The following is a 24,318-nucleotide window of genomic DNA, read 5'->3' as shown; positions in this document are numbered from 1 at the left end:
TAACTCTTTTGCTTTCTTCAACTTGTTCTTCATTGCCATCTTCCTCGGCAGCAGTGCATAGCACATGCTTCTTGATTAGACTGGGGTTCGAACCCGTGACCACCAAATATGGAGGATGCAGAAAGGTCAGGGAATGACCACCGCATATCCCTGGAACAATATGGCCTTAGTTGCTAATGCTCCTAAAGACCAAATAACAACAACAACCATCTTCCTCGAGCCACTGTGTAGTTCCGTTAAATCTTCATTTGTCAACTATTGTGTATTGAACATAGCAACTAATTCAAGTCCTCTTCTGTCTAGTTCAAGTTGTATGCCCATCTGAACAAGATCCATTAATATATTCTTTTCATCCTTCACTTCCTCATTGAGATGAGACTGTTCACAAACATGGGGAATCAGTGTTCTTTATGGCCTTGTAAATATCAGTCTTTCCAAAACTGTTTCAGCATTTCTAGCCGACCAGGCTAGCCCGGTGGGTAAAGTGCCTGCCTGGCAACCCAAAGGTCGCGGGTTCGAATCCCACCTCGGGCTTGGATCAGAGTACTGCAAAAACCTTGGGAGGTGCACTATGGCCACAGAATCCAATGCGCCAACAACTACCAAAAAAAAAATCAGCATTTCTACATTATCTCCTTCTGTTGCCATTACTGTCTGAACGTTTGTCGTAGACAATATTTCTTGAAGGATGCAATAACTGCTTGGTCCATTGGTTGAAGTATTGAGGTGGTGTTTGGAGACAAGTAGCTTACCTGCACATTAAGATGAAAATCGTGCAGATATTGTGGATGCCCAGGGGCATTATCAAGCAAAAGGAGAATTGTAAAAGGTAGCACCAGGCATACTCTTTTCCTCTTTGCTGATATATGTTCTATCAGGCATCTTCCAAAACAAACATGTTTCATCTGCAATAAAAATTTGTTGGGGTAGATAATCCTTTTTCTTGATAATCTCTGCAAGTATCGTAGAAAATTCTTTTGTAGCACGAACAAAGCCTTTGTCTTCAAATAAACTCTTAGCCTTCTCTTCAATTAGTATTAGACTAATAGGCATTCAGTGTTGTTTCTGATCGTCTAACTACATTACCAAAGTCTTTTCCATTTCATCCATCACTTTTCCCTGCTTCTTGCTAATGATTGTTGATTGCATTGGCACAGCACTTTTTACTTGTTTCAAGATTCGTTCTTTGTCCTTCAGAATCATTGCCACTGTTGATCAATCCGTGCTATGCATATTCATAACATTTATTATTTCTGCTTTCTTTTCCATCATGATTGTACAAAGCTTCTTACTTCAGCATCCATACCCTTGTGTTCATCAGACATGATATGGTTTTTATTTTTCAAATAAAATATAACTGCATACAATTCTGACTATGTATGTACATCAGATGTTGATGTGCATTAACTTAACAAACTGACAAACAGTTGTTTGTTATTTGGTTTTTAGGAGCATTAGCAACTAAGGCCATATTGCTCCGGGATATGCGGTGGTCATTCTCTGACCTTTCCGCATCCTCCGTATTTGGTGGTGGCGGCTCGAACCCCGGTCTAATCAAGAAGTGTGTGCTACGCACTGCTGCTCCTTCCCACCTGGCTACGGAGGCGCCTGACAAACAGTGATGGCTGCACATGTGCTAACAGTGACAGACAGCTTTTCTTGTATCTCCAAAAGTTCATAAGTAGGGGAGCACTTGCATATAAAAAGCTGGATTTTTGAAAATTCAAGTTTTTTTTTTTTTTTTTTTTTCCTTTTATGGCAGGTTTTAAAGGTTCTGCTATAATTACTTCATACTTCATAAGTGTCCTTCTTTTGTTTTAATTTCACTTTTATCATAAGGTGAGCAAGAATTTAAATACAGCATGTAATTTTTTTTTTTTTTTTTTTTAGCTGGTGCATCATAAGCCTCAGGCTTCCTTGCACCAGCATATGATAATGGCAGCATATGGCTGATGATAATAATAATAATTGTTCAAATTCAACTGGGTTCTTAATTTCATTCATTCAGTGCCTGAATGGATGAAATCCAATCATCCAATTTCATCCAATCATATATAACTCTTAATGATATTGAAAAATCATAAATATCTGACTTTCATTTGCTTAATTTTACAGAATCATAGTCATTTGGTCCACTTGACTTAAGTAGTATATGTTATCAGAATTGATAGATACAGCATGATATCCTGAAAGACGTTTAAACCAATCCTTTCCATACTTTTAGCCTTGGAATCCTGATGTCTTTTAAAAACAACAGTATAGCATACATTTTCAAACCTCTGAAATCATTTTGCAGCAGCTCGGGGCTCTGTGGAATCTACTTTGAAAATCACTGCTCTGGACCAACTGTTACCTTTACTGTTAAATCCCATGGACCGTATGTTTTTAAACCTTGTAGTCCACGGGTCTTAACAGTAAATCATCTTTTTTTTTTTTTTTTTTTTTTTCAGAAAATGTGCCATAACGGATCGACTTTTTTTATTTTACAAATTAAAAGTATGCATCATGCAAATACTCATTGTATAGTTTTTTTTGTGTTCTTTATTAATTTTTTCGTAGAAAATACATGGGAGTAATTAACCCATTTGGGCTATCCCGAGTTATCTCTTGTATGCCAAAAAGTGTGCAAATTGTACAGATTTTTTTAATAAATTAGCGCTTGAGTTAAAAGAAAGGCACAGAAAAACCCTTCATTACTCATTATATAAATAAATTTAAAAAATCAGGTGGAGGGCACAAGCAGTAACCTCCCACCACAAGCAATAATCATGAACTAACTACGTTCTGACATGGCCGCCAAAAGTGGACAGGCGAGGTAAGCATCGCTTACAGGCGGCAGTTCAAGAGGATGCCAAAATATTTTTTGATATTGTTTTTGTGAATTATTTTCGTGGGTTCAGTATTCTGCATTTAGGACAGCAAATTATATTTTGCTTACTGGTGGCACAGGAACACTTGCTACTGTTCTTACATTGCTGTACAATATAAGTAAAACGAAAGCCAATCGTCTGCTGCCAGGCGTAAGAAAATCTTGAGAAATCTCTGTATTTACCTGGCTAATGCAAAATTAGCCAGATAAATTGCCTAAGAAAAAACATTTCAGTCCTAAATTTGGAGGTATTGTTGTTTGCTTTGGGTATCATTGTATCCCGAGATATTTCATGTATTTCAAAATAACTTTGAAATCTGAAAACAAGATATCTCGGAATAATCCGTGGCGGGAAATACAAGGTAAGGCAAAAACAACAATGCATTTTAAAAATGAAACAACTACTTTGCAAATTGGAAAAGATATTTATTGTTATTACAGTTTAATAATGTACATCAAAACATTTAGGTTATGACCCTCAGCGTTTGAAAGTGAAGTCCCTTAAATGGCCACCACCATTACGAACACAGCCCTCTACTCGTGTGTTCTCACATTATCCATTACTCTGCATAATTTTTCTGATTATTCTTTAAATATTTCATCACATATTTTGTTTTCAGTTGTTCAGGTGTCCCTGGGTTGTTTACATAGACATTTTTTTTTTTATGGCATTTGTTAAAATCCAAAGAGATATCCAAAGTCTGGTGATTGGGTGGCCACTCTATGTTACTAAAATGAGACATAATGGAATTTGGAAACATGCATTGTTGTTTTTTGCCTTACCTTGTATTTCCCGCCACGGATTATTCCGAGATATCTTGTTTTCAGATTTCAAAGTTATTTTGAAATACATGAAATATCTCGGGATACAATGATACCCAAAGCAAACAACAATACCTCCAAATTTAGGACTGAAATGTTTTTTCTTAGGCAATTTATCTGGCTAATTTTGCATTAGCCAGGTAAATACAGAGATTTCTCAAGATTTTCTTACGCCTGGCAGCAGACGATTGGCTTTCGTTTTACTTATATTGTACAGCAATGTAAGAACAGTAGCAAGTGTTCCTGTGCCACCAGTAAGCAAAATATAATTTGCTGTCCTAAATGCAGAATACTGAACCCACGAAAATAATTCACAAAAACAATATCAAAAAATATTTTGGCATCCTCTTGAACTGCCGCCTGTAAGCGATGCTTACCTCGCCTGTCCACTTTTGGCGGCCATGTCAGAACGTAGTTAGTTCATGATTATTGCTTGTGGTGGGAGGTTACTGCTTGTGCCCTCCACCTGATTTTTTAAATTTATTTATATAATGAGTAATGAAGGGTTTTTCTGTGCCTTTCTTTTAACTCAAGCGCTAATTTATTAAAAAAATCTGTACAATTTGCACACTTTTTGGCATACAAGAGATAACTCGGGATAGCCCAAATGGGTTAATTACTCCCATGTATTTTCTACGAAAAAATTAATAAAGAACACAAAAAAAACTATACAATGAGTATTTGCATGATGCATACTTTTAATTTGTAAAATAAAAAAAGTCGATCCGTTATGGCACATTTTCTGAAAAAAAAAAAAAAAAAAAAAAAAAAGATGATTTACTGTTAAGACCCGTGGACTACAAGGTTTAAAAACATACGGTCCATGGGATTTAACAGTAAAGGTAACAGTTGGTCCAGAGCAGTGATTTTCAAAGTAGATTCCACAGAGCCCCGAGCTGCTGGAAAATGATTTCAGAGGTTTGAAAATGTATGCTATACTGTTGTTTTTAAAAGACATCAGGGTTCCAAGGCTAAAAGTATGGAAAGGATTGGTTTAAACATCTTTCAGGATATCATGCTGTATCTATCAATTCTGATAACATATACCAGACATTTTGAAAATTGACTCCTTTTTGGTGAAGATTCTCTCTTGCAAATTCTTGCAGCATGTTTACAAATAGGGCTGAAGTTAATGTGACAGCTGAACCATTAGCATTTTCATGAAAGTGTGTGCCAGTGACGCCAAAAGCATACACCCCACACTAAACTGTTTTGCCAAGTTGTTGTTCACAACAGTGATATGGATTTTTGGCTGCCCGTTATTTAAAAATAAGTCTGGTTCATCATTCACCTTCAATAGGAATAGATTGCAGAAATTCAGGTGTAATTGTTGAACCACTTACACTTTATATAGATGGAACTTTAAATTGATATGCAATATACAGTTTACACTTCGTTCTGATATGTTCATTTATCTTGATTGATGACTAACAGATGTTCAGGAATTGTGTTGTAACATTGAACTGATTCTTTCAATGTTTTCTGGAATATGTGCCAAATGCATGTAACTGGAGGTTTCAAATCTGTTTCAGATGCTCTTAAGATGTCACTTCACGTTTCTTGCGATGTTGAAGTGACATCTAAATTCACATTGAGTTGTTTATATATTTGCATGTATAGTTTAATATTTTTGTGGACCATGTCTTCTATCTCAAATGTTGAAGAGATCCATATATGAAAAAAAAAAAAAAATTTGGGAAATGCTGCCCTAGACAGTTCAAAATCGTGAATATTTCTTAATTCATGTTAAAATACAGGCAGTCCTCACTTTGCACAGTGGTGCTGGACCATAAAAATGACTGTGCAAAGCGATCTTAATAATCAATGGGGGAAAATTACGATTGTTCTGTGACCTTTAAAAATTTTTGATAAAACAAAAAACTTACTGTCAGTTATAAATGTATAGGGAAATGAGAAAAATAGTTAAACTAATACAGTCAAACGTGGTTATAATGAGCACAGACATAACGAGATCATGGCTGTAATGAGAAAAAAGCCATAATGATTCAATTTACATTTATTCCCACCATACAATCGCTCACTGTTATAATGAGGGAAATACATGGATGTACTGTATAAATTTTTATAACTATGCAAACATTCTTAATTGCTCAGATACTCAAAAAATCCCAATTCTTGGAATAGACAAAAATGAAAAGGGGCAACTTAGCTTTTATGACCACCTGCATCAGATTAGCGGTTGGTTTATGACGTTGTCCTTTGGGAGACAGGAGCTATACAATAGTGCATTACCCTATTTACAGATTATCTTGTATTCACTGAACCATAAATTTATATCAGGACTTCTAAGAACTTTGTATGCAGATCGATTTACTTCATTTTAAAGTAAAATCAATTAGAAATGAACCCTTCCTTCGGAAACACGTCTACTAACAAAAGAAAGTCTCTCTCTCGATTCATGAAAAGGTCAAAATTATCCACGAGTTAGAACATGGTGCGAAAAATGTTGAAGTGTGTGAAGTTTTCTTTGTCCTCTTCAACAGTATCGACATTGTGGAAGAATAAACATCTTTATATATCGATAGAAAAAAAACATTAAAAAAAAAAAAAAAAAGTTTAGAAAGTGCAAGGTTACAAACATCAATGAAACATTACTTCAATGGTTGACTACACAAAGAACTGTTCAATCTTGAAGGCTCAAGCAGAAAATTTTGCTAAAATAATTTGCTGCGACAAAGTAGGAGGTAGATTTAGCTCATCACTGATATAGTGAGTAATGGCTATAATGAGGAAATTTTGTCAGTCTCTTGATGCTTGTTATAACCAAGTTCAACTGTATTTATTTAGTATACTAATTTAAAACATTAGAAATGTTGAGAATTAAATGTTTTATTTCTTTGTAAAAAACCTTATCAAAAATAGTTTGAACAGTGCTTGCCTTCCTCTCATCATATAACTTACAATATGCAGTGAGCATCTTTTCTGTGCTTTGTCAAATTGTCATACTCCTAAGTTTGAATCAGCTTCCAACATTTTATTCTTTGTGCTTTCAATGTCATGAAATATCACTGGGAGTTCTTTTAATGTGAATTTTTTGCCGGTGTCACTTCCTCTGAGACATATTCATCCTTTTTTGCACCACCCACTTTCCTCATTTATGTTGATAAGTTTGCCTTCACTAAGTTCCTCTGGCTGCATATCTAGTCTCTGTCAAGCGGAAGTCACTCCCTTCATTGCCTCCTAATAAAATAGTTAAATCTATCTTCAACTCTTTTATGGCCACTTCACAGTCCTACTTCTTTTGTCACATAAGGTCTTAATGGAATTACCTTCCAAAAAAGACCTGTCTCATCAACATTAAATATTTGACAATCACCTTATATAACCACCTGCTTTATCTAATCTTTGGAATCTGAGTGCAAATATCATAGCAGATCCTTATCTGCACTAGCAGCTTCTCCAGGTAGTTTAGCATTAATCAATTCATGCCAGCTTCTGAAACGATGAAACCAGCCTTTCCTGGCAGTAAACGATTCTTTTTTAGTCTCTTGTAATTACTGTTTTCTTTCAGTGCAGCAACTAACTTCAGTGCTTTGGCCTGAATGCTAACCAAAATGATTGGGATTTTTTTTTTTTTTTTTTAGTTTTCAATCCAAAGTAGCAGTACACGCTCCATTTCAACCATAAGCGGCTTTCTGTTCCTAGTGCAATTTAAACTAAAAGATGTTGAAGTGTGACTTTATCTTTTTTTTTATATTCATCGGACTTTTTCAATATGGTTCGTACCATAGCTTCATGCGGGCGTAGGTCTTGTCCTATCTTCGCTTTGCTGTCGCAATTGTCACAATCGAACTCTTGACATACCCTGTCCAGCATATCCTCTGTGACTGTGGTGGTAGCTTCTTCATTTCTCTGCTTTAGTTCCTGGATGTCATGTCGCAAAGGTGGTACATAAACACGATCCTTTATGTAGCCCCACAAGAAGTCACACTCAGTTAAGTCTGGTGATCTCAGTGGACATTTAAAGAAACATTCATCCCTTTCTCCAATTCTTGTGTAGCTTGGTGTTCAGTTAGGCCTGAACGTCATTATGGAAGTGGGGAAGGGCCCTGTCTTGCTGGTAAATAAAGTAATCATTATTATCCTGAACTTGAGGCATCAACCATTGCTGCAGCATATCGAGGTAGGATTGCCCAGTTACAGGTGATGCCAACTGGTGGTGAATGATGGAACTACATGCCTCAGCAGTAACAACTGGGAAACTTTCATGTTTTCTCTTTCACGTGGTATAAATAAGTAAATGGTATCTCTCTTACTCCATGTGCAATAAATTATTGAAAGCGTTCCCGCCATTTATAGAAACACCCTGTATATGGAAGTAATTTTCCTGTGCTAATTTTTGTTGGAATGGGAATTTCAAAATTGAACGGTAAGACTGACTCCTCCATAATTTCTCATCTCTTGTTCCATTGATCCAATTGAGTGACAGTGAGTTTGTGCCCCTAATGTAAATGATCTTGACTTACCAACTTTTAATTGACCGTGACTTACTTACATGTATGAAGAAATGTTCAATTGATGAAACTGCTATCAGAAGGTGAGCATGATGTTGACTTACGAAATCCGTAATTTTTGTCTGTCGATGTTTTGTCGTGATCTTTCTCGTGTCAACATAAGACACCATATCGTCAATGCCTCTTAATTTTCGTACTCCTATGAAAGTTGGGATCTTCTCCTTCAAGAACTCTGCTGCATTTAGAATCTCTGATATACCTTTGTTTATTAGTTCAGATTTCTTCTGCTCTTCATTTTTTTGTTTGTTTTTTGGTTTTTAGGAGCATTAGCAACTAAGGCCATATTGCTCCGGGGATATGCGGTGGTCATTCCCTGACCTTTCTGCATCCTCCGTATTTGGTGGGCACGGGCTCGAACCCCAAGCTAATCAAGAAGCATGTGCTACACATTGGCTATGCCCACCTGGCTATGGAGGTGCCCCTTCATTTTGTTCTTCACAGATGTCTTTATTTGAATTCAGTAGTTCTTTTACATCAGTTACGTTCATTTTATTCTGCTAATTACATGAACTATTGTTTTTCTGATAATGTTTTTGCCATTCTCATATTTTAATTCCTCCTGATAGGAATGGATATGTTCTAAAATTTCTTCCTGCCCTATATCACTAAATCCCTCATCTCCAATAATGTTTGAAAGTTTAATTATTTTCCCAACTTCTGTCTGAATAATATTGAGGTCTTGTGAGTCACTTCCTGTTTTAGGGAGTAGCTTCTTCCAACGGTTCTTCAAAGTTGACTTCTTCATTTCAGTCAATGACTGATTATTTAAATACTTGTTAGTATTGTGAATTCAACCCAAAATTTGCACACATTTTTATCTGTAAATTTTTCAATTTTGTCAACAAGATTTGCCAAGCTTCTCCTTAGATAATAAGATTTAAAAGTCGAACTGATCCCTTGGTCTAGGGGCTGTAAAATTGATGTTGTATTCAGAGGAAGAAACACAAGTTTTACATTTGGATTGCAATCGAGAAGTGACACTGGGTGACTTGGAGCATTGTCTAAGATAAGGAGCACCTTGAACAATAAATTCTTATTTTTCAGATATCCTTCAACTTCAGGTACTAAAGAATGTTCTAACCAGTTACTAAACAGTGAGCCAGTAATCCATGCTTTTCTATGTGATCGCCAGTAAACGGGAAGAGAGGATTTATTTTTGCCTTTCAGTGCCCTTGGGTTTTCTGAATGATACTCTAATAAAGGCTTGCATTATAATCACCCTGAAGCTTTACTACAAAATACAAGAGTGATTATGTCCTGTCAGGTATTTTTTTCCAATGGAGTTCAGTTCCATCACAGTTAAAAATTTGATCTGCTATGTATTCTCCCTCTTGTATTACATTTTTCAATTCTGGTAAAAAAAAAAAAATTCCACTGCTTCCACATCAGCAGAAGCAATCTCACTAACAACTTTAATATTGTGCAGGTTGGCTCTTTTTTTTTTTTTTTTTAAATCTATCGAACCATCCCTTGGATGCACTGAAACTTGATTCACCATTTGCACTAGCAGCATGAGGCTTTGTGATAAATACCTTGCACTTGATCATATTAGAACTGAGGGGCACGTTTCTATTCCTTTTGTCCTCAATCCAAACATAAAATAACTTCCATTTTTTTCAATAAGCATATCATGTCGACTAACTAAAGTGGATTTTGCACTTGCACAGTTTGTTGCCGGCCTAATGCTTGCTTTAATTTCGTTCTCACACTTTTTAATTGTTCATATCGATGATTCATTGCACTCGTATTCTTTTTAGCTAAAGATGCATACGTTCTTGCTCTATTTTTCCCAAAATAATCGTTTTCTCATGCAATGACAATTTTTCTGGATTTTTTTCTTCCCAGGCGGTCACTTTTGGATGTAGAGGCACACTTTGAAGCCATTGCGTTATGGTTACTTTTGAAATAAAATATAAATTCACTCAATAACAAAACACACACAATGAAGTCACATTTGACTCAACTTAGCAATTCACACTGACATTGTCACTATCAAAGACTATCAAGCTCACTAAGGGGTTGTTCAAGTGTTACATCACGCTGTTTCTGAGAACTGCTGAGTTGAAAAATACATAACAAAAAATATATTGTAATAATATCGCGCAGAGAATGAATACAATTGAACTGTGGTACGCTTTTAAAACATTAATCACAGATGCCTTGAATGCGTATATACCATTAAAAAAATACTCCACGAGAAGGGTTCCAAGTTGGATGAATAGTGAAGTTGCCACATTACTTGAGCAGAAAAGGGTGGCATGGAAACGTTACAGAGCAATAAAAAGTACTGAAGCCTATAACAGCTACAAGGTGATGTGTAATAGAGCCACAGAAAAGGTTCGACAGGCAAAGGCAGTTTATGAGAAATCACTAGCAAACAGAGCAAAGAGGGGGGATAAAGAATTCTTCACATATATAAATGCCAAGAAGAGCAGGACAAACCAGATCGGACCTTTACGTAAGGGAAAGGGGATAGTAATAAATACACCAGCTGCCGTTGCAGATGAACTCAACAGTTATTTTGCATCGATATTTACAAATGAAAAGCCTTTTGTGGCAATGGGAAATTGTGGGAGCGAAGTTAAAAAATATGTAATTAATGATATTGAAATTTCGCAAGATTATTTAATGAAAAAACTTTCAAGCCTACAGACTAGTAAGGCTCCTGGAGTTGATGGAATATACCCTATAATCTTGAGAGAGTCGGCAAGCGAGTGCATTGAACCACTGAGGCTGGTTATGCGAGCATCACTAGACTCTGGGGAGATTCCCTTGGATTGGAAAAGTGCAAATGTATCTCCCATACATAAGGGTGGCTCTAAAAGTGAAGTGGGAAATTATCGACCTGTCAGTCTGACTTCAGTAGTAGGGAAAATCATGGAGGCATTGATCAAGGGTGGAATTCAGGATCATTTGGATAGAATTGAAATTCTCAAGGATACTCAGCATGGTTTTGTAAAGGGAAAATCATGTTTAACAAATCTGGTTCGCTATTTCGAAAGGGTCACTCACGAGCTGGATTTAGGAAATAATTTCGACATTGTTTATTTAGATTTCAGCAAAGCTTTTGACTCAGTCCCACATGAGCGGTTGCTTTATAAGCTGGAACAGGTTGGAATCACTGGGAAAATCCTTAGATGGATAGAAGGATGGCTTCAGGGCAGGAGGCAGAGGGTTGTGATAAATGGCTATTCCTCAGATTGGGTTGATGTAAGAAGTGGGGTTCCCCAAGGATCAGTATTAGGACCACTGTTGTTTTTAATTTTCATAAACGACATTGATGAAGGGATAGAGGGCGTGATGTCTAAATTTGCAGATGATGTTAAAATTGGTAGAGTAGTTAATGATCACTGTCAAGCTGAGCTTCTTCAGAGAGACCTAGATAGACTTCAAGAATGGTCAGAAAAATGGCAGCTGTGCTTTAATCCAACAAAGTGTTTTTTTTTTTTTTTTTTTTTTGATTTGGTAGTTGTTGGCGCATCGGCTTCTGTGGCCATATTGCACCTCCCAAGGTTTTTGCAGTACTTTGATCCAAGCCCGAGGCGGGAATCGAACCCGCGACCTTTGGGTTGCCGGGCAGGTACTTTACCCACTCGGCTAGCCCGGTCGGCACCCCCAACAAAGTGTAAGGTATTACACCTGGGAAACAGTAATCCCAAAATAACTTATTCACTTGGTGGAGTTCAACTAAACCCAGTACTGGAGGAAAGGGACTTGGGTGTTACGATACGGTCAGACATGAAATTCTCTGAGCATCGTAAACAGGTTGCAAGGAAGGCCCATGGTGTCCTATCGATGATCTATCGAACTTTTGCAAGTAGAGATAGGGACGTGATAATCCCATTATATAAGGCCTATGTTAGACCACACTTGGAATACTGTGTTCAAGTATGGAGACCGCACCTAAAGAAAGACATCGAGCTTCTTGAAAGGGTGCAAAGAAGGGTAACTCGCCTGGTGAGATCGGCAAAAGGGCGTCCTTATGAAGAAAGACTTCGAATATGTGGGTTGCAGAGTTTGAAACCTTAGAGGAGATTTGATTGAGGTGTTTAAGGCTCTGAGAGGCATCAGTAAAATGAATGAGGACAAAATTTTCAAGATTATAAATGATGCTAGAACTAGGGGACATAAATTCAAGTTACGTGGGGAAATGTTTAGATTGGACTGCAGGAAGTTTTATTTTAGCCAGCGAGTTATAAATTACTGGAATAAGTTGCCTTCATGGGTGGTGGAGGCTCACAGTTAGGGGAAATTCAAAGGTCATCTGGATAGTACTTTCGGGTAAGGGAAGCGCATAGGATGATAGGATTAATTTCCTTTTTATTTAATTTTTAATTTCATTTTATTATTTTTATTTATTTATTAATTATTATTATTTATTTATTTAATTTTTGTTTTTATCATTGTTTTGTTCGGATTTTTTTTTTTTTTTTTTTTTTTTGGCTGGTGCAGCATAAGCCATAGGCTTTCTTGCACCATACGGCCGTTACTAATACTAATACTAATAAAAAAGTGTGCACAATGTAGAGGCTAAATTTTTGACTCATCACGAAACTGCAAAGTGCCACAAAACAACTGTCTGATAACAAAGTCACTTAGAATGAAATCGATAACACTATAAATTCGATTGCACTAAAGCGACTACATACTGTGTAATAAGGTAGCGTGGCTGAGCAATATATACCTTGCTACCAAACCTTGGGCTGCATACAGCACGATCCACATCGTACTGACTTCTACCGGGTAAGTGTGAAGTCGCACTCAGCGGGGGAGGGGTCACATGTATGTGATATCTAAATTATTTTTTGCATCTTGTTTCTTTGGTTACTGCATTAGTGTCCAATTGGGTTGGTCAGACGAGATCACCCCTTAACAAATCAGTGCTGTGACTACAGTATAACTGGACTTCTGTCTAGATCAGCCTGCAGTGCATCATTTTAGATCAGCCTGTATGTGATATCTAAATTATTTTTTGCATCTTGTTTCTTTGGTTACTGCATTAGTGTCCAATTGGGTTGGTCAGACGAGATCACCCCTTAACAAATCAGTGCTGTGACTACAGTATAACTGGACTTCTATCTAGATCAGCCTGCAGTGCATCATTTTAAATTTGAATATGTTTAGGACCAGATTTTCATTAGTTTTGAATCAGAAGAAGAAATTGACAAAGCAGTATAATTATTGTAGTGTGAAATCAACACATTTCAACTTAGACATCTTAAGTATAATAAATTAGTCCAAAGCATTCTTGCAGTTTTAATAGTTGGTCACAGCAGTACAGTCAGTCCTCGTATAGCACGATAGTTGTGTTCCTAGAAACCCTTGTGCAATATAAACAACAGGCCCTATGGGAAAAATAGGGTTAGGTGCTGACCACCCAAGATTGAACACACATTTGTAACCAAAACATTACCAAACACAATAAATAATCTTAATAAAATATTGCTAATGCTTTTGCTTCTACCATAAGCAAACTTGTTTTTTGTTGGATTTTCTGTCCGAACAGATGATAGTTGTTCCATCTCTTCCAATTCTTTGTGTCTTGATCTAATGGATTTTAATTACACTTTGAGTTGTTCTGCTATGAAAGTTGTTTTTATTTTCTCTGCATTCTTTCTAATTCTGGGTGTTGCCTCATTTATGTGCAATATTACGCGCAATATCACATGGTCTTTCATTTCGCTCAAAGCGTTTCACAATTTCATATATTTTCTCTATCGACAGAGATGGACTGGCCATAAGCCTTACCGGGAAAATCTCTGTGAGTCGGAGGCCGGTGTGATTTCGGCCATAAACCATAGTATGAGGCCACTACAAATTTTCCCGGGTAAGAATTTTTGACCCAGTCCGTTTCTGTTTATCGATATTGCTTTTCTTTTTCTCTCTGAATCTGTAGTGTCTTCACCAGGACGTTTCCTTTTTACATCTTAAGTATTTTCCTAATTTTTAGGGAATAAAGCACAATTACAAAATGAGGAGGCACGCTTGATACACATAAACAAAACTGCGCGCGTGTAGCAACTGAATGAACAACACCTTAACGACAGAGATACATTTTACTAAAGCACATTTCTGGGGGTTACTACCATAAAACAATAAAAACAATTTCCAGTTGCGTTTCTGCTAGTGGAATTTGTTATAAACTGGTAGTAAACTTGATCTGATGGCATTTGCGATAATACCGATAGCTGGAATTGTGTGGGTTTTTACCTTATTATGGTGAAATGTGTTTCCACTTCACTGATATAAAAAAACATAAATACATTTTCAGAATCTTCTCTTCATTCCTATTGTGTTGTGTTCGGTTGGGGTGATTCCCGTTCGACTGTCATTTCTTGTAAACACAAAGGCAAATCGTGCATAAGTGAATTTGGTTCGTGTTATATACGATATCGTTCCCCTATTTATAAATCATGTATGATCGAATTCATATAGTGTAAACACGTGTTATATGAGGACTGACTGTACTGAGAGTGAGATAACAAGATCATTGTTTTCGGAAAAAATTCGATCCTGCATTTCTAAAGAATGAACCTTCCTTCTGTATGAAACAGTTTCTAATATCAAAATTATTGCTGCATCAATAGTGCTGGTAAGCATTTTTATAACTACTTAATCATTCAAGATTTAAAAAAATAATAAATTGAAATTAGGCAATGTGGTATATTATGGAATGGGATGGAACCTGACTTCCCTTGCGGGAGAATTATGTTAATTTTATTCTGCTAATTAGACGAACTGTTGTTTTTCTATTAATTAATGTTTTTGCCAGTATATAATAGTATTACATCCAAATTTTTTTTTTTTTTTTTTTTTTCCTTCTTTTTACAGGTAATATTCTCCTCAATATTCATTTGAGTGCCTCCTTGCCTATACAGAAAACAGGGAAAAACAATATACTCATTGTCTGTGTTCCTAATCCCCCATTAGATCCAAAACAGCCTAATGCCAAAGATCCAGTTCCACTTCTCATAAGAGTTAGAACTTCTGAAGATGCAGATGAACTGCTTAGTAAACTCAATCAGTATAAATCTTGAGAACTGATACCAGCTAGAATTCCATTTCCTTGGGACAAGTACATTCCTTATTTGGTCATCCAGTATTTAACTGGAATGATACTGGTGGAGATTTATGTTTAGGTGAAATGTAATCCTCCTCTCCTTTTGTGTTAAATGTATGATGAAAATTAAATGGAGTTTCCACACAAATATACACATTCACACATTTCTTTTATTTTATTTTGTTTTTAATAGGAAACAAAACATGTGCTCTACCCATGCTTCAAACAGGCTAATCTGACCATGGCTTGTTAAAAGGTCATTAAAGTTCCTTCCAATTTTAAAAAATGAAACCACAGATCTGGTAGTTTGCTTTCCACCAATATAAGCTTCGAAAATAATGAATGTTGAATAGAATAAAATCTGCCTTATTCAACCAAGAGAAGAAATAGGATTCAAAGAACATTACTCAACAACAGATCACCTACTTACAACAAACTAAATATTAGAAAATATGCAAGAATTCTAAAACCCTTTAACTTTGTTTCATAGATTATCAGAAAGCATTTGACTGAATAATACATGCGAAAAACACTGAGAGACCAAGAAATAGAAAAATGTTACCAGTTATCTAGGAAATTTATAAAATTAAATTACATTTTCTGTTTATACTCTGGCACGACAACCAAGTCAGTAGAGTTTACAATAAATCGTCAATACAAATATTTATCGTATTTAGTAGTCACGGGCTTGAACCCCGGTCCACTCAAGGAACACATGCTATGCACTCTCGCTCCTGACAAAGAAAGGTTCGTCCGAAATTAAAATAAAAAATAAACTAAGTAGGAGACACAACAGGCATAATAAACACAGGTAAAAAAAGTACGACAGCAGAGTATGTCCCAGACTATTTACAGCAACCTTAAAAAATATTTTTAAGAAATAAAAATGCAAAGATAAAGGAATCCAAATAGATGACAAATATTTAAATAAATATAGGTTTGTAGATGCAATTATGTTGGCAAATACTCCCGAGGAACTAGAGAAGATGATACATGAGTGAGGAGAATAGAGCTTAAAAGTAAAACTTAAAATGAATATGTCAAAACAAAAATCAAATAAATTTGCGAACTGCAAAAAGGTAATCAAGATTGGAGGTACAGAAATTTAAGTGGTCCAGAAATATAAATATCTGGGTCAGTATATAACAGATAAAACAGGGCATGCTGACACCCAGGTAAGAATAACAGCAGGTTAGAGTATATAGAAAACATACTCAGTATTCCAATTAGTATAAAAGGAAAAATAAGTAGCAAATGCATTCAACCTGCAATGACCTTTGACCCAGAATTATGGATACAGCAAAAAGCAAATAGTGCAAGGAAGCCACAGACTTTTGCTGCACTAGCGAAAAGAATAAAAAAATATATATATATATATATAACAGAAATAGACAATCCATATGACTTCCTCACGTATTCAACTAACTTGAATTTTCCCAAACTGCAGCTTAACTCCCCAAGAAGGCAACTTATTACAGTAATTAACTTGCTAGCTGAAAGAAAACTTCCTACAATCCTAAATGTCTCCCTATAATTTGAATTTGATTAAACAGAGATAGAAGTAGAACGAGATTGGTGCGCTATGGTCATAGTTGCTGATGCACCTAATAAATCCCCAAACAAACCGATAGAACGAGGTGATAATCAAAGAAGAGAAGGCTACAATGAATGAGAAAAGTGCATTACAAATTACATTGGACAGGCCTGAATCATGCAGTGGATGTTGATGACAATTAATGTTACTCAAACTTACAATAAATTTTTGAAATACAGGTATTCATGTGTATGAGAAACTGTCCTCTCTAAAGGACTCTCCCATTTGTTTATAACAGCAGTAGTAGGTTTCTTACCTTGCACTTTAACCTGCTTATAAGCAATTTTCATACCAACGCCTCATAGTCTTAATTGCCTCAGCATTTAATTTAAATCGAAATATATTTTTTAAAAGATTTAATGAGTCTAATTTGTACTTTTAAAAAGTTTTCAAAAATATACCTTAATTGTGATAAAATATAAGGTGTGGTTCAATTTTCCCGGAAGTTTCAGGAGGCTGTAAAAATGTAAACCCCTTGCTTTTTGGCCATGAAGGGCATTAAAGATTATCTCTCTCTCTCTCTCACGTCAAATGCCTCATTTTAAAAAATGGTAAAGGCCACACCTTATATTTTATCATAATTAAGGTATATTTTTAAAAAACTTGGTTTTTTTATATTATTTTTTATTTTCTTTTATTTATGAATAGAAATTTGCATACATTTTTTTTTTTTTTTTATAAAGTATGACTGAAAATTTGTGAAAAGATTTTCAGTCATCCCAACCAAAAATCCTTACAGAATACCAGGATAGACGATAAAATCTTGCACTGTGCAGCCATTGCATGTAATAGCTGCACAGTGGACCACACAATGAATTGGTTCAAATTTAATTGGAAACATTACATCAAAAGAGATTGTTTACAAAATTACAGATAAGAAATGGTGAAAATGTTGGAAATCAGGGTTGGGTATAAATCCAGGTAGTCGATATATGACATGCAATGGTTGCACCCCTTGATAGATTTAGTTCAAATTTTGATAAGAGTGCATTGTCACACAAATTAGGAATATGTACAAAGTTTCAGCCTTCTATATCTATTAGACGTGATTGGCAGATTTGATGACAGGCAGTGACAACACAAGGTACATAAAAAGGGGCAGGGTGCAGTCTGGTTACTTAATGGAACAATGCTGTCATGGCATAACAGCATGTGTCCTGTGATCTTTGTCTGAGATGAGATACGTGTCTCTGACAGTATCTCATCTAGGTAAAGCCTAGACCATGTAAATGCTATACATGAGTGTTTATAGTGATCAGTGCGGCATTAAGGTACGAAATAGCAGGGCCATTGTTTGGGGCTCCATTCTTTATGGGATGCCAAAAAAAACAAGAAAAAATGAGGCAAAAAAAATTATATATCCTTAGTAAAGGGGCGACAAAAAAAATATTTGTCTAGGGAGAAAAAATATCTTGATCCGACCGTGATAGTGAGCATCTACTGATGATTGTTAATCGTTGATCTCTTAATCTGATTATTACAGAAGCTTATAATTTCATTTCACACTGCAGTACAGTTAAAGACTGTTAAGAATAGGAGACCGGCAGAATTACTTAACAAGTACAGGTCACTGTTGAACAAAAGCTGAGAATTAGGGTTGAAATTGAAAGTGTCTGCAGTTCTGCCCAGACACGATAGGAGGGAGTATATGATGAGAGCCTTGTCGATCAATTTGGCCCTGGAAAGATTGTGCAAGGCTCAAGGGGTAGAGTTTTTTTCAGCCTGGACTGTACTTGTTAACAGGAGAGATTGCTTCTACAGGGATGGGATACACTTAAATAGAAAGGGTGCAAGAATATTTGCTGATGCTATCGAGGCAGTGTTAGGTGGGTCGGAAAACTGCTAGCTTGGGGGAGACAAAGACCAATAGATTGACAGTAGCCACTGGCAGAGGTGAAAGAGATTCTTGCACTGCTTCTATTAGAATGAGCAGAAGTCTGAAAAACAAGATGCATGATATTTCAGAGACTGCTGGGAGCCATTGCGGTACATGTAAACACATGGGTTGTGTTAGGCTAGCTAAGAATAGAAACAGGTGCAGGTATACTTGCGTGTACACAAATGCTAGGAGTTTAGTGAATGAATTTGAGGTATTGCTCAAAACATCAAAGGCAGATATTGTTGGGATATCAGAGACGTGTCACACAGATATAAGGGATGCAGAACTGGAATTTGGGGTGTACAACGCCTACAGGAAGGGGGGAGGGGTTATGCTATTAGTTAAGAAACACATAAAAACCAAGGAAGTGAAACCAGTCGACATCACTGGACAGTGCAGCGTTGAGTCAGTTTGGTGTGACGTAAGCATTGGGAGATCAAAATTGAGAGTAGGAGTGTGCTATAGGCCTAATGACTCTGATGAGTATAATAAGAAACTACAGGGAAATAGAGTGGGCCAGTAAATCAGAGAGTCTTATAATGGGGGATTTTAATTTCCCAGATATTGACAGGAATTTGGGGGCTAGTCACTCACACACTAGCAGGGCTTTTGTGGATTTATTGGATGATTGTTTTCTACATCAGCATGTTCGGGAGGCAACTAGAGGGAGTAATACTCTTGATTTGATTATCAGCAGTGATTCTTCATGCATTAAGAATCTGCAGATAAATGAACCACTAGGTGGCAGTGATCACAGTGTGCTGAAGTGGGATTTACTCAAAGACGGAACTACCATTAGGGGTAAAGGGAAGGGTTATTGCTTCCATAAAGGCGACTGCGATGGACTGAGACAGTATTTAAATTCTATACAGTGGGACCAACTGATGATGTTACCAACAGCAAATTCAAAATGGGAAGCATTCAAAGAACTTATCTTGGAAGCTACTAGGATTTACATACCAACTAAGAAATATTGTTCAAGGTTTAGGCCAAAATGGATGTCAGATGAACTAATGAGTCATATGGCAGAGAAGAAAAATGCATGGGATACTTACAAATTAACACGACACAGAAGCCTATGATAGATACAAGTTGATATGCAACCAAGTTACAAAGGAGGTTAGGCAGGCGAAGGCAGATTATGAGAAATCCTTGGCAAGGGATGCAAAGAAAAACAGCAAAGAGTTCTTTAGTTATGTAAACTCTAGAAGGAAGGGAATGATTGGTCCACTTGATATTGATGGGTCAACTGTTAATAATCTTGCTCAGATAGCTAACAAACTAAATGAATATTGTGCATCGACATTCACACATGAGGAGTTATTCAGCGAGGGGAATGCCAGAGGTGTATTCAACTCTAGCAGTAAGCTACAGAATCTTGAAATAACTGGGAGTAAAGTGGAGGAGAAACTGTTGAAGATAAACACAAGAAAGGCACCCGGGGTGGATGGGATCTATCCAGTTATATTAAAGAAGGCAGCAAAGGAAGTAAGCAAACCCTTAGCCATAATTATGAGAGCTTCCTTGGACTCAGGGGAGGTACCCATAGACTGGAGATGTGCAAATGTGACCCCAATTCACAAAGGAGGATCAAAGGCTGACACAAGTAATTATAGACCTGTGAGCTTAACTTCTGTTCCAGGAAAATTAATGGAGGCACTGGTTAAAGAAGCACTGCAGGATCATTTAGACAAGACTTCAGTTATAGCTCGGACACAGCATGGTTTTGTTAAGGGGAAGTCTTGCCTGACCAATTTGATTGGATACTATGATGTAGTTACAAAAGAACTGGATGCAGGGAATAGCTTTGATATTATATACAGGCATACCTCGGTTAACGTTACCTCTGATAACGAAGCTTCGATATAACGAAGTCCGCAATTTCAAGCCCCATTTAACATAAAAAAAATATTCCAGTTTAATCACCTGAAATCTAAACAAACTGAAGAAATTACGGAAACCTTTGGGGCTTCTCGTGGTTGGTTCGAGAAATTTAAAAAACGGGCCAGGGTTCATAGTGTAAAATTAACAGAAGCTGCAAATAAGTTTCCAGAAAAACTAAAGGAAATAATTGAACGTGAAAATTGTCCACCAAATTTCGTGTTCAGTGTTGACGAAAGCGGTTTGTTCTGGAAACGGCTACCAACAAAAAGCTTCATTTCTATTGAAGAAAAATCAGCTGCTGGGTTCAAAGCAGCCAAAGACCGTTTAACGTTACTCTTTGGATCAAATGCTTCTGGCGATTATAAATTAAAATTGTTATTAGTTTACCATTCAGAAAATCCGAGGGCGTTAAAAGGTAACATAAAAATGAATTTACCTGTAATATGGAAAGCAAATAGAAAAGCGTGGGTTACCAAGGAGTTATTTACTGATTGGTTTGTTAACCACTTTTGTCCTGGAGTAAAACGGTATTGTCAAAAAAAAAAACAACTTTGAAGAAAAAGCTCTTTTGTTGTTAGACAATGCTCCGGGACATCCTACTGATCTTAACACGTTGGACACATGCATTCCTGTCAAAGTTGTGTTTCTTCCAGCAAACACAACTTCCCTGATTCAACCATTGGATCAGGGAATAATAGCATCATTTAAAGCTTATTATCTGCGTAAAACATTAAGCAATTTAACTGAACTAGAGGATAAAGAGGAAATGACAGTTAACGTTTTGGAAAACTACACCATTAAAAACGCAATTGAAAACATTGATAGTTTTTGGAAAGAAGTCACTAAGAAATGCTTAAATGGAGTTTGGCGCAAAATATGGCCAGAAGTTGTACTAGAAGAAGAAAATAACATCCAAGAAATTAGAAATGAAGTTATCCAGATGGCTCAATCAATAGGTTTCGAAAATGTCGATGAAGAGGACGTTAGAAATTTATTGAATGCAGAAGATGATGGTTTTTCAGTGGAAGATTTAGAAAACCTTGTTAGCAACGAAGACAAAGATAATGAAGACGAAGTTAAAGACGTTCCTGCCGAAAAAGTGTTAACCAAAGATTTAAAAATGTGCTTAAAATGACATTGAAAACGTTTTAAATTTTTTTAGTGAAACTGATCCTGATTTAAGAAGAAGTTTTATTGTTAAGCGATCAGTGTTAAATGCAATAACTCCTATAGGCAATTGTTAAATGAAAGAGAAAAAAAAGCATAAGCAATCAACTTTAGACTCATATTTTAAAATGTGATTTCACTTTGTATGTAAGTTGACTGTTTATTTAATAAAACTTTTCTTTGTTCGAAAATAAAAGCTTTTCATTTTCTTTACGTAGGAACGTATCCCTATTCCGGCCATAGTATTTTTACCTCTGAAAACGAAGTTTCGCTTAACGAAGTAATTTCGTGGAACGCATCCTATTCGTTATTCTAGGTATGCCTGTACTTGGATCTTAGAAAGGCTTTTGATACTGTTGCACATGGAAGACTGCTACACAAATTGGAGCAGTGTGACATTGGAGGCAAATTGTTGCTATGGATAAAGGGGTGGTTGAGGGGGAGAAGACAGAGAGTGGTAATCAATGGACACTGCTCATCGTGGACTAATGTTATTAGTGGAGTCCCTCAGGGCTCAGTATTGGGTCCATTATTGTTTTCTGTATTTATAAATGATATTGATGATGGTATATCAAGCTTAATGTCCAAGTTTGCAGACAATACAAAGGTTGGCAGGGTTGTCAAGGACACTACTGACACTATGCTGCTGCAACAGGATCTGGAAAGGTTGAGCAGATGGGCTGAGAGGTGGCAAATGAAGTTTAACATTGACAAATGTAAAGTACTACACATGGGAAACAGCAACCGCAGAGCAACGTATCAACTCTGTGGTACTACACCGACAGTGGTAGAAAATGAAAGGGACCTGGGGGTGGTTGTGCAGGCAGATATGAAGTTTTCTGAGCAGTGCAGACGGGCTGCAAGAGTAGCTCATGGAGTATTGTCAATGATATACAGGAATTTTTCCAGCAGGGATAAGGAGGTGATTATTCCCTTGTATAAGGCAATGGTCAGGCCACATCTAGAGTACTGTATACAGGTCTGGAGGCCTCATTTCAAGAAGGATGTAGAGCTGCTGGAACGAGTACAGAGAAGGGCAACAAGATTAGTGAATGGAACAAAGGGGTGCTCTTACGAAGAAAGGCTTAAGTTTTGCAAATTACAGTGTCTGGAGACTAGGCACCAGCGAGGTGATCTCATAGAGGTGTATAAAGCCTTGAATGGTTTGAGCATGCTCAATGCTGATGGGATTCTTCCTCTTGCTCAGAATAGTCACCTGAGAGGGCATAAATTCAAATTGAGGAAAGACAGATGTAGGATAGACGTGCGGAAATTTGCCTTTAGCCAGCGGGTGGTTGGTTGGTGGAACAGACTTCCATCCCTGGTAGTGGAAGTTGATAGCCTAAATAAGTTTAAGGCTCAGCTGGAGAGGTATTTTGAACGAACAGAGGGGTGAAGTGGAAGTGGTTTTTTTTTTTTTTTTTTTTGCTGATGCTGCATAAGCTTGCTTTCTTGCATCAAATGCCTCTACTAATGCTAATACTAATGCTAAAGATGTGTTGTGCATTTTTTGGGGTGCATCCATACTCCACGTACCCATGCATTTTATAGCAGAAACACGATAGACAACACATTCTGTCACACTTATTGCTTAGAAACGAAATACCAATGGTATATCATTTATTTCTAATGGAATGAGTTTTCTTCTCTTCCTTTGAATCTTTCTGACACTTTGCAAGAGTTAAATCTCTATAAAGTCACATTAGGCAGAATAGCAGTTCTCTTCATTAGCTGTATAAGAATTTGATAGTAAAGGCTTTCTGATATGGTGGGTCGGTCTTAATCGCTGAGCCTTTCTCTGGACCAAATAGGCTTTGACTTTAACAGCTGTTAATCCAATATAAAGAATGAAGGAAAGGAGGAGAGCAATGGTCACAATTCCAAAATTTGTAGTTGGATCTAAAAGGACAGACATAATATAAACATTAACAATGACAAAATACAAAAATAAACTAAATTACCTATCAAAGATTTTTCTGCTTACCATAGCTGCATGTGCAGTACAAGTCAATGAAATTTGCTGTGGTATGGTATGTGTTGCAATGTGCTAATTTATGGGTTAAAAATGCCATTTCTACAATATACAAATTAACTCGGTTGTTCTTGGAAAGAAGTACTTCCATCTTTCAAGTTGGGTATCATTACTCTTGACGGTGGGGAATCCTAATCAGAGACATTGCCAGCATATTAAAGATGAAACAAAATTTTCTTATGTGACCAAACCATATATACATACAGTACAGATATATTTTGTCACCAGATTTGGACACAGCTGCAAAATCCTGAGATCCTGCAAGCCCCATCTCTGCAGTCAGTGGCGCTCGTATTCAAGACTGAACATGGGTGCTACTGACATCAGTGACCAGGTGCGAATAAGAATGTGCTTATGCCCATTACTTGAAAGGTAATTTCTATTACTTTCAAATAATCTGCCCATTACTTGAAAGGAAGAATTGGCCTATGGAGTTGATGCTCCATGAGGCCAATTCTACTTTATTAGTCTACTGC

The 24,318-nt window shown here is 36.7% G+C and overlaps 1 protein-coding gene across 7 annotated transcripts in view; it reads left to right on the top strand.

The window, feature by feature from the left end:
• Nup50 (nuclear pore complex protein Nup50) overlaps positions 1-15,434 on the top strand; it is a 141,201-nt gene extending 125,767 nt beyond the window's left edge. For all 7 annotated transcript variants that reach the window (XM_090386815.1, XM_090386813.1, XM_090386812.1 and 4 more), the window contains one exon: positions 15,058-15,434. In XM_090386815.1, the coding sequence (XP_090242941.1) occupies positions 15,058-15,263 (206 nt within the window). In that variant the 3' untranslated portion in view covers positions 15,264-15,434. The remainder of the gene's footprint in view (positions 1-15,057) is intronic.
• The last annotated feature ends 8,884 nt before the right edge of the window (positions 15,435-24,318 follow it).

Source organism: Mastigoproctus giganteus, chromosome 12 (assembly GCF_048544385.1).
Source record: "Mastigoproctus giganteus isolate SK-2022 chromosome 12, ASM4854438v1, whole genome shotgun sequence".
Classification (NCBI taxonomy): domain Eukaryota; kingdom Metazoa; phylum Arthropoda; class Arachnida; order Uropygi; family Thelyphonidae; genus Mastigoproctus; species Mastigoproctus giganteus.
Note: the sequence above shows the minus strand (reverse complement) of the source record. Positions and strands in the feature narration are given on the sequence as shown.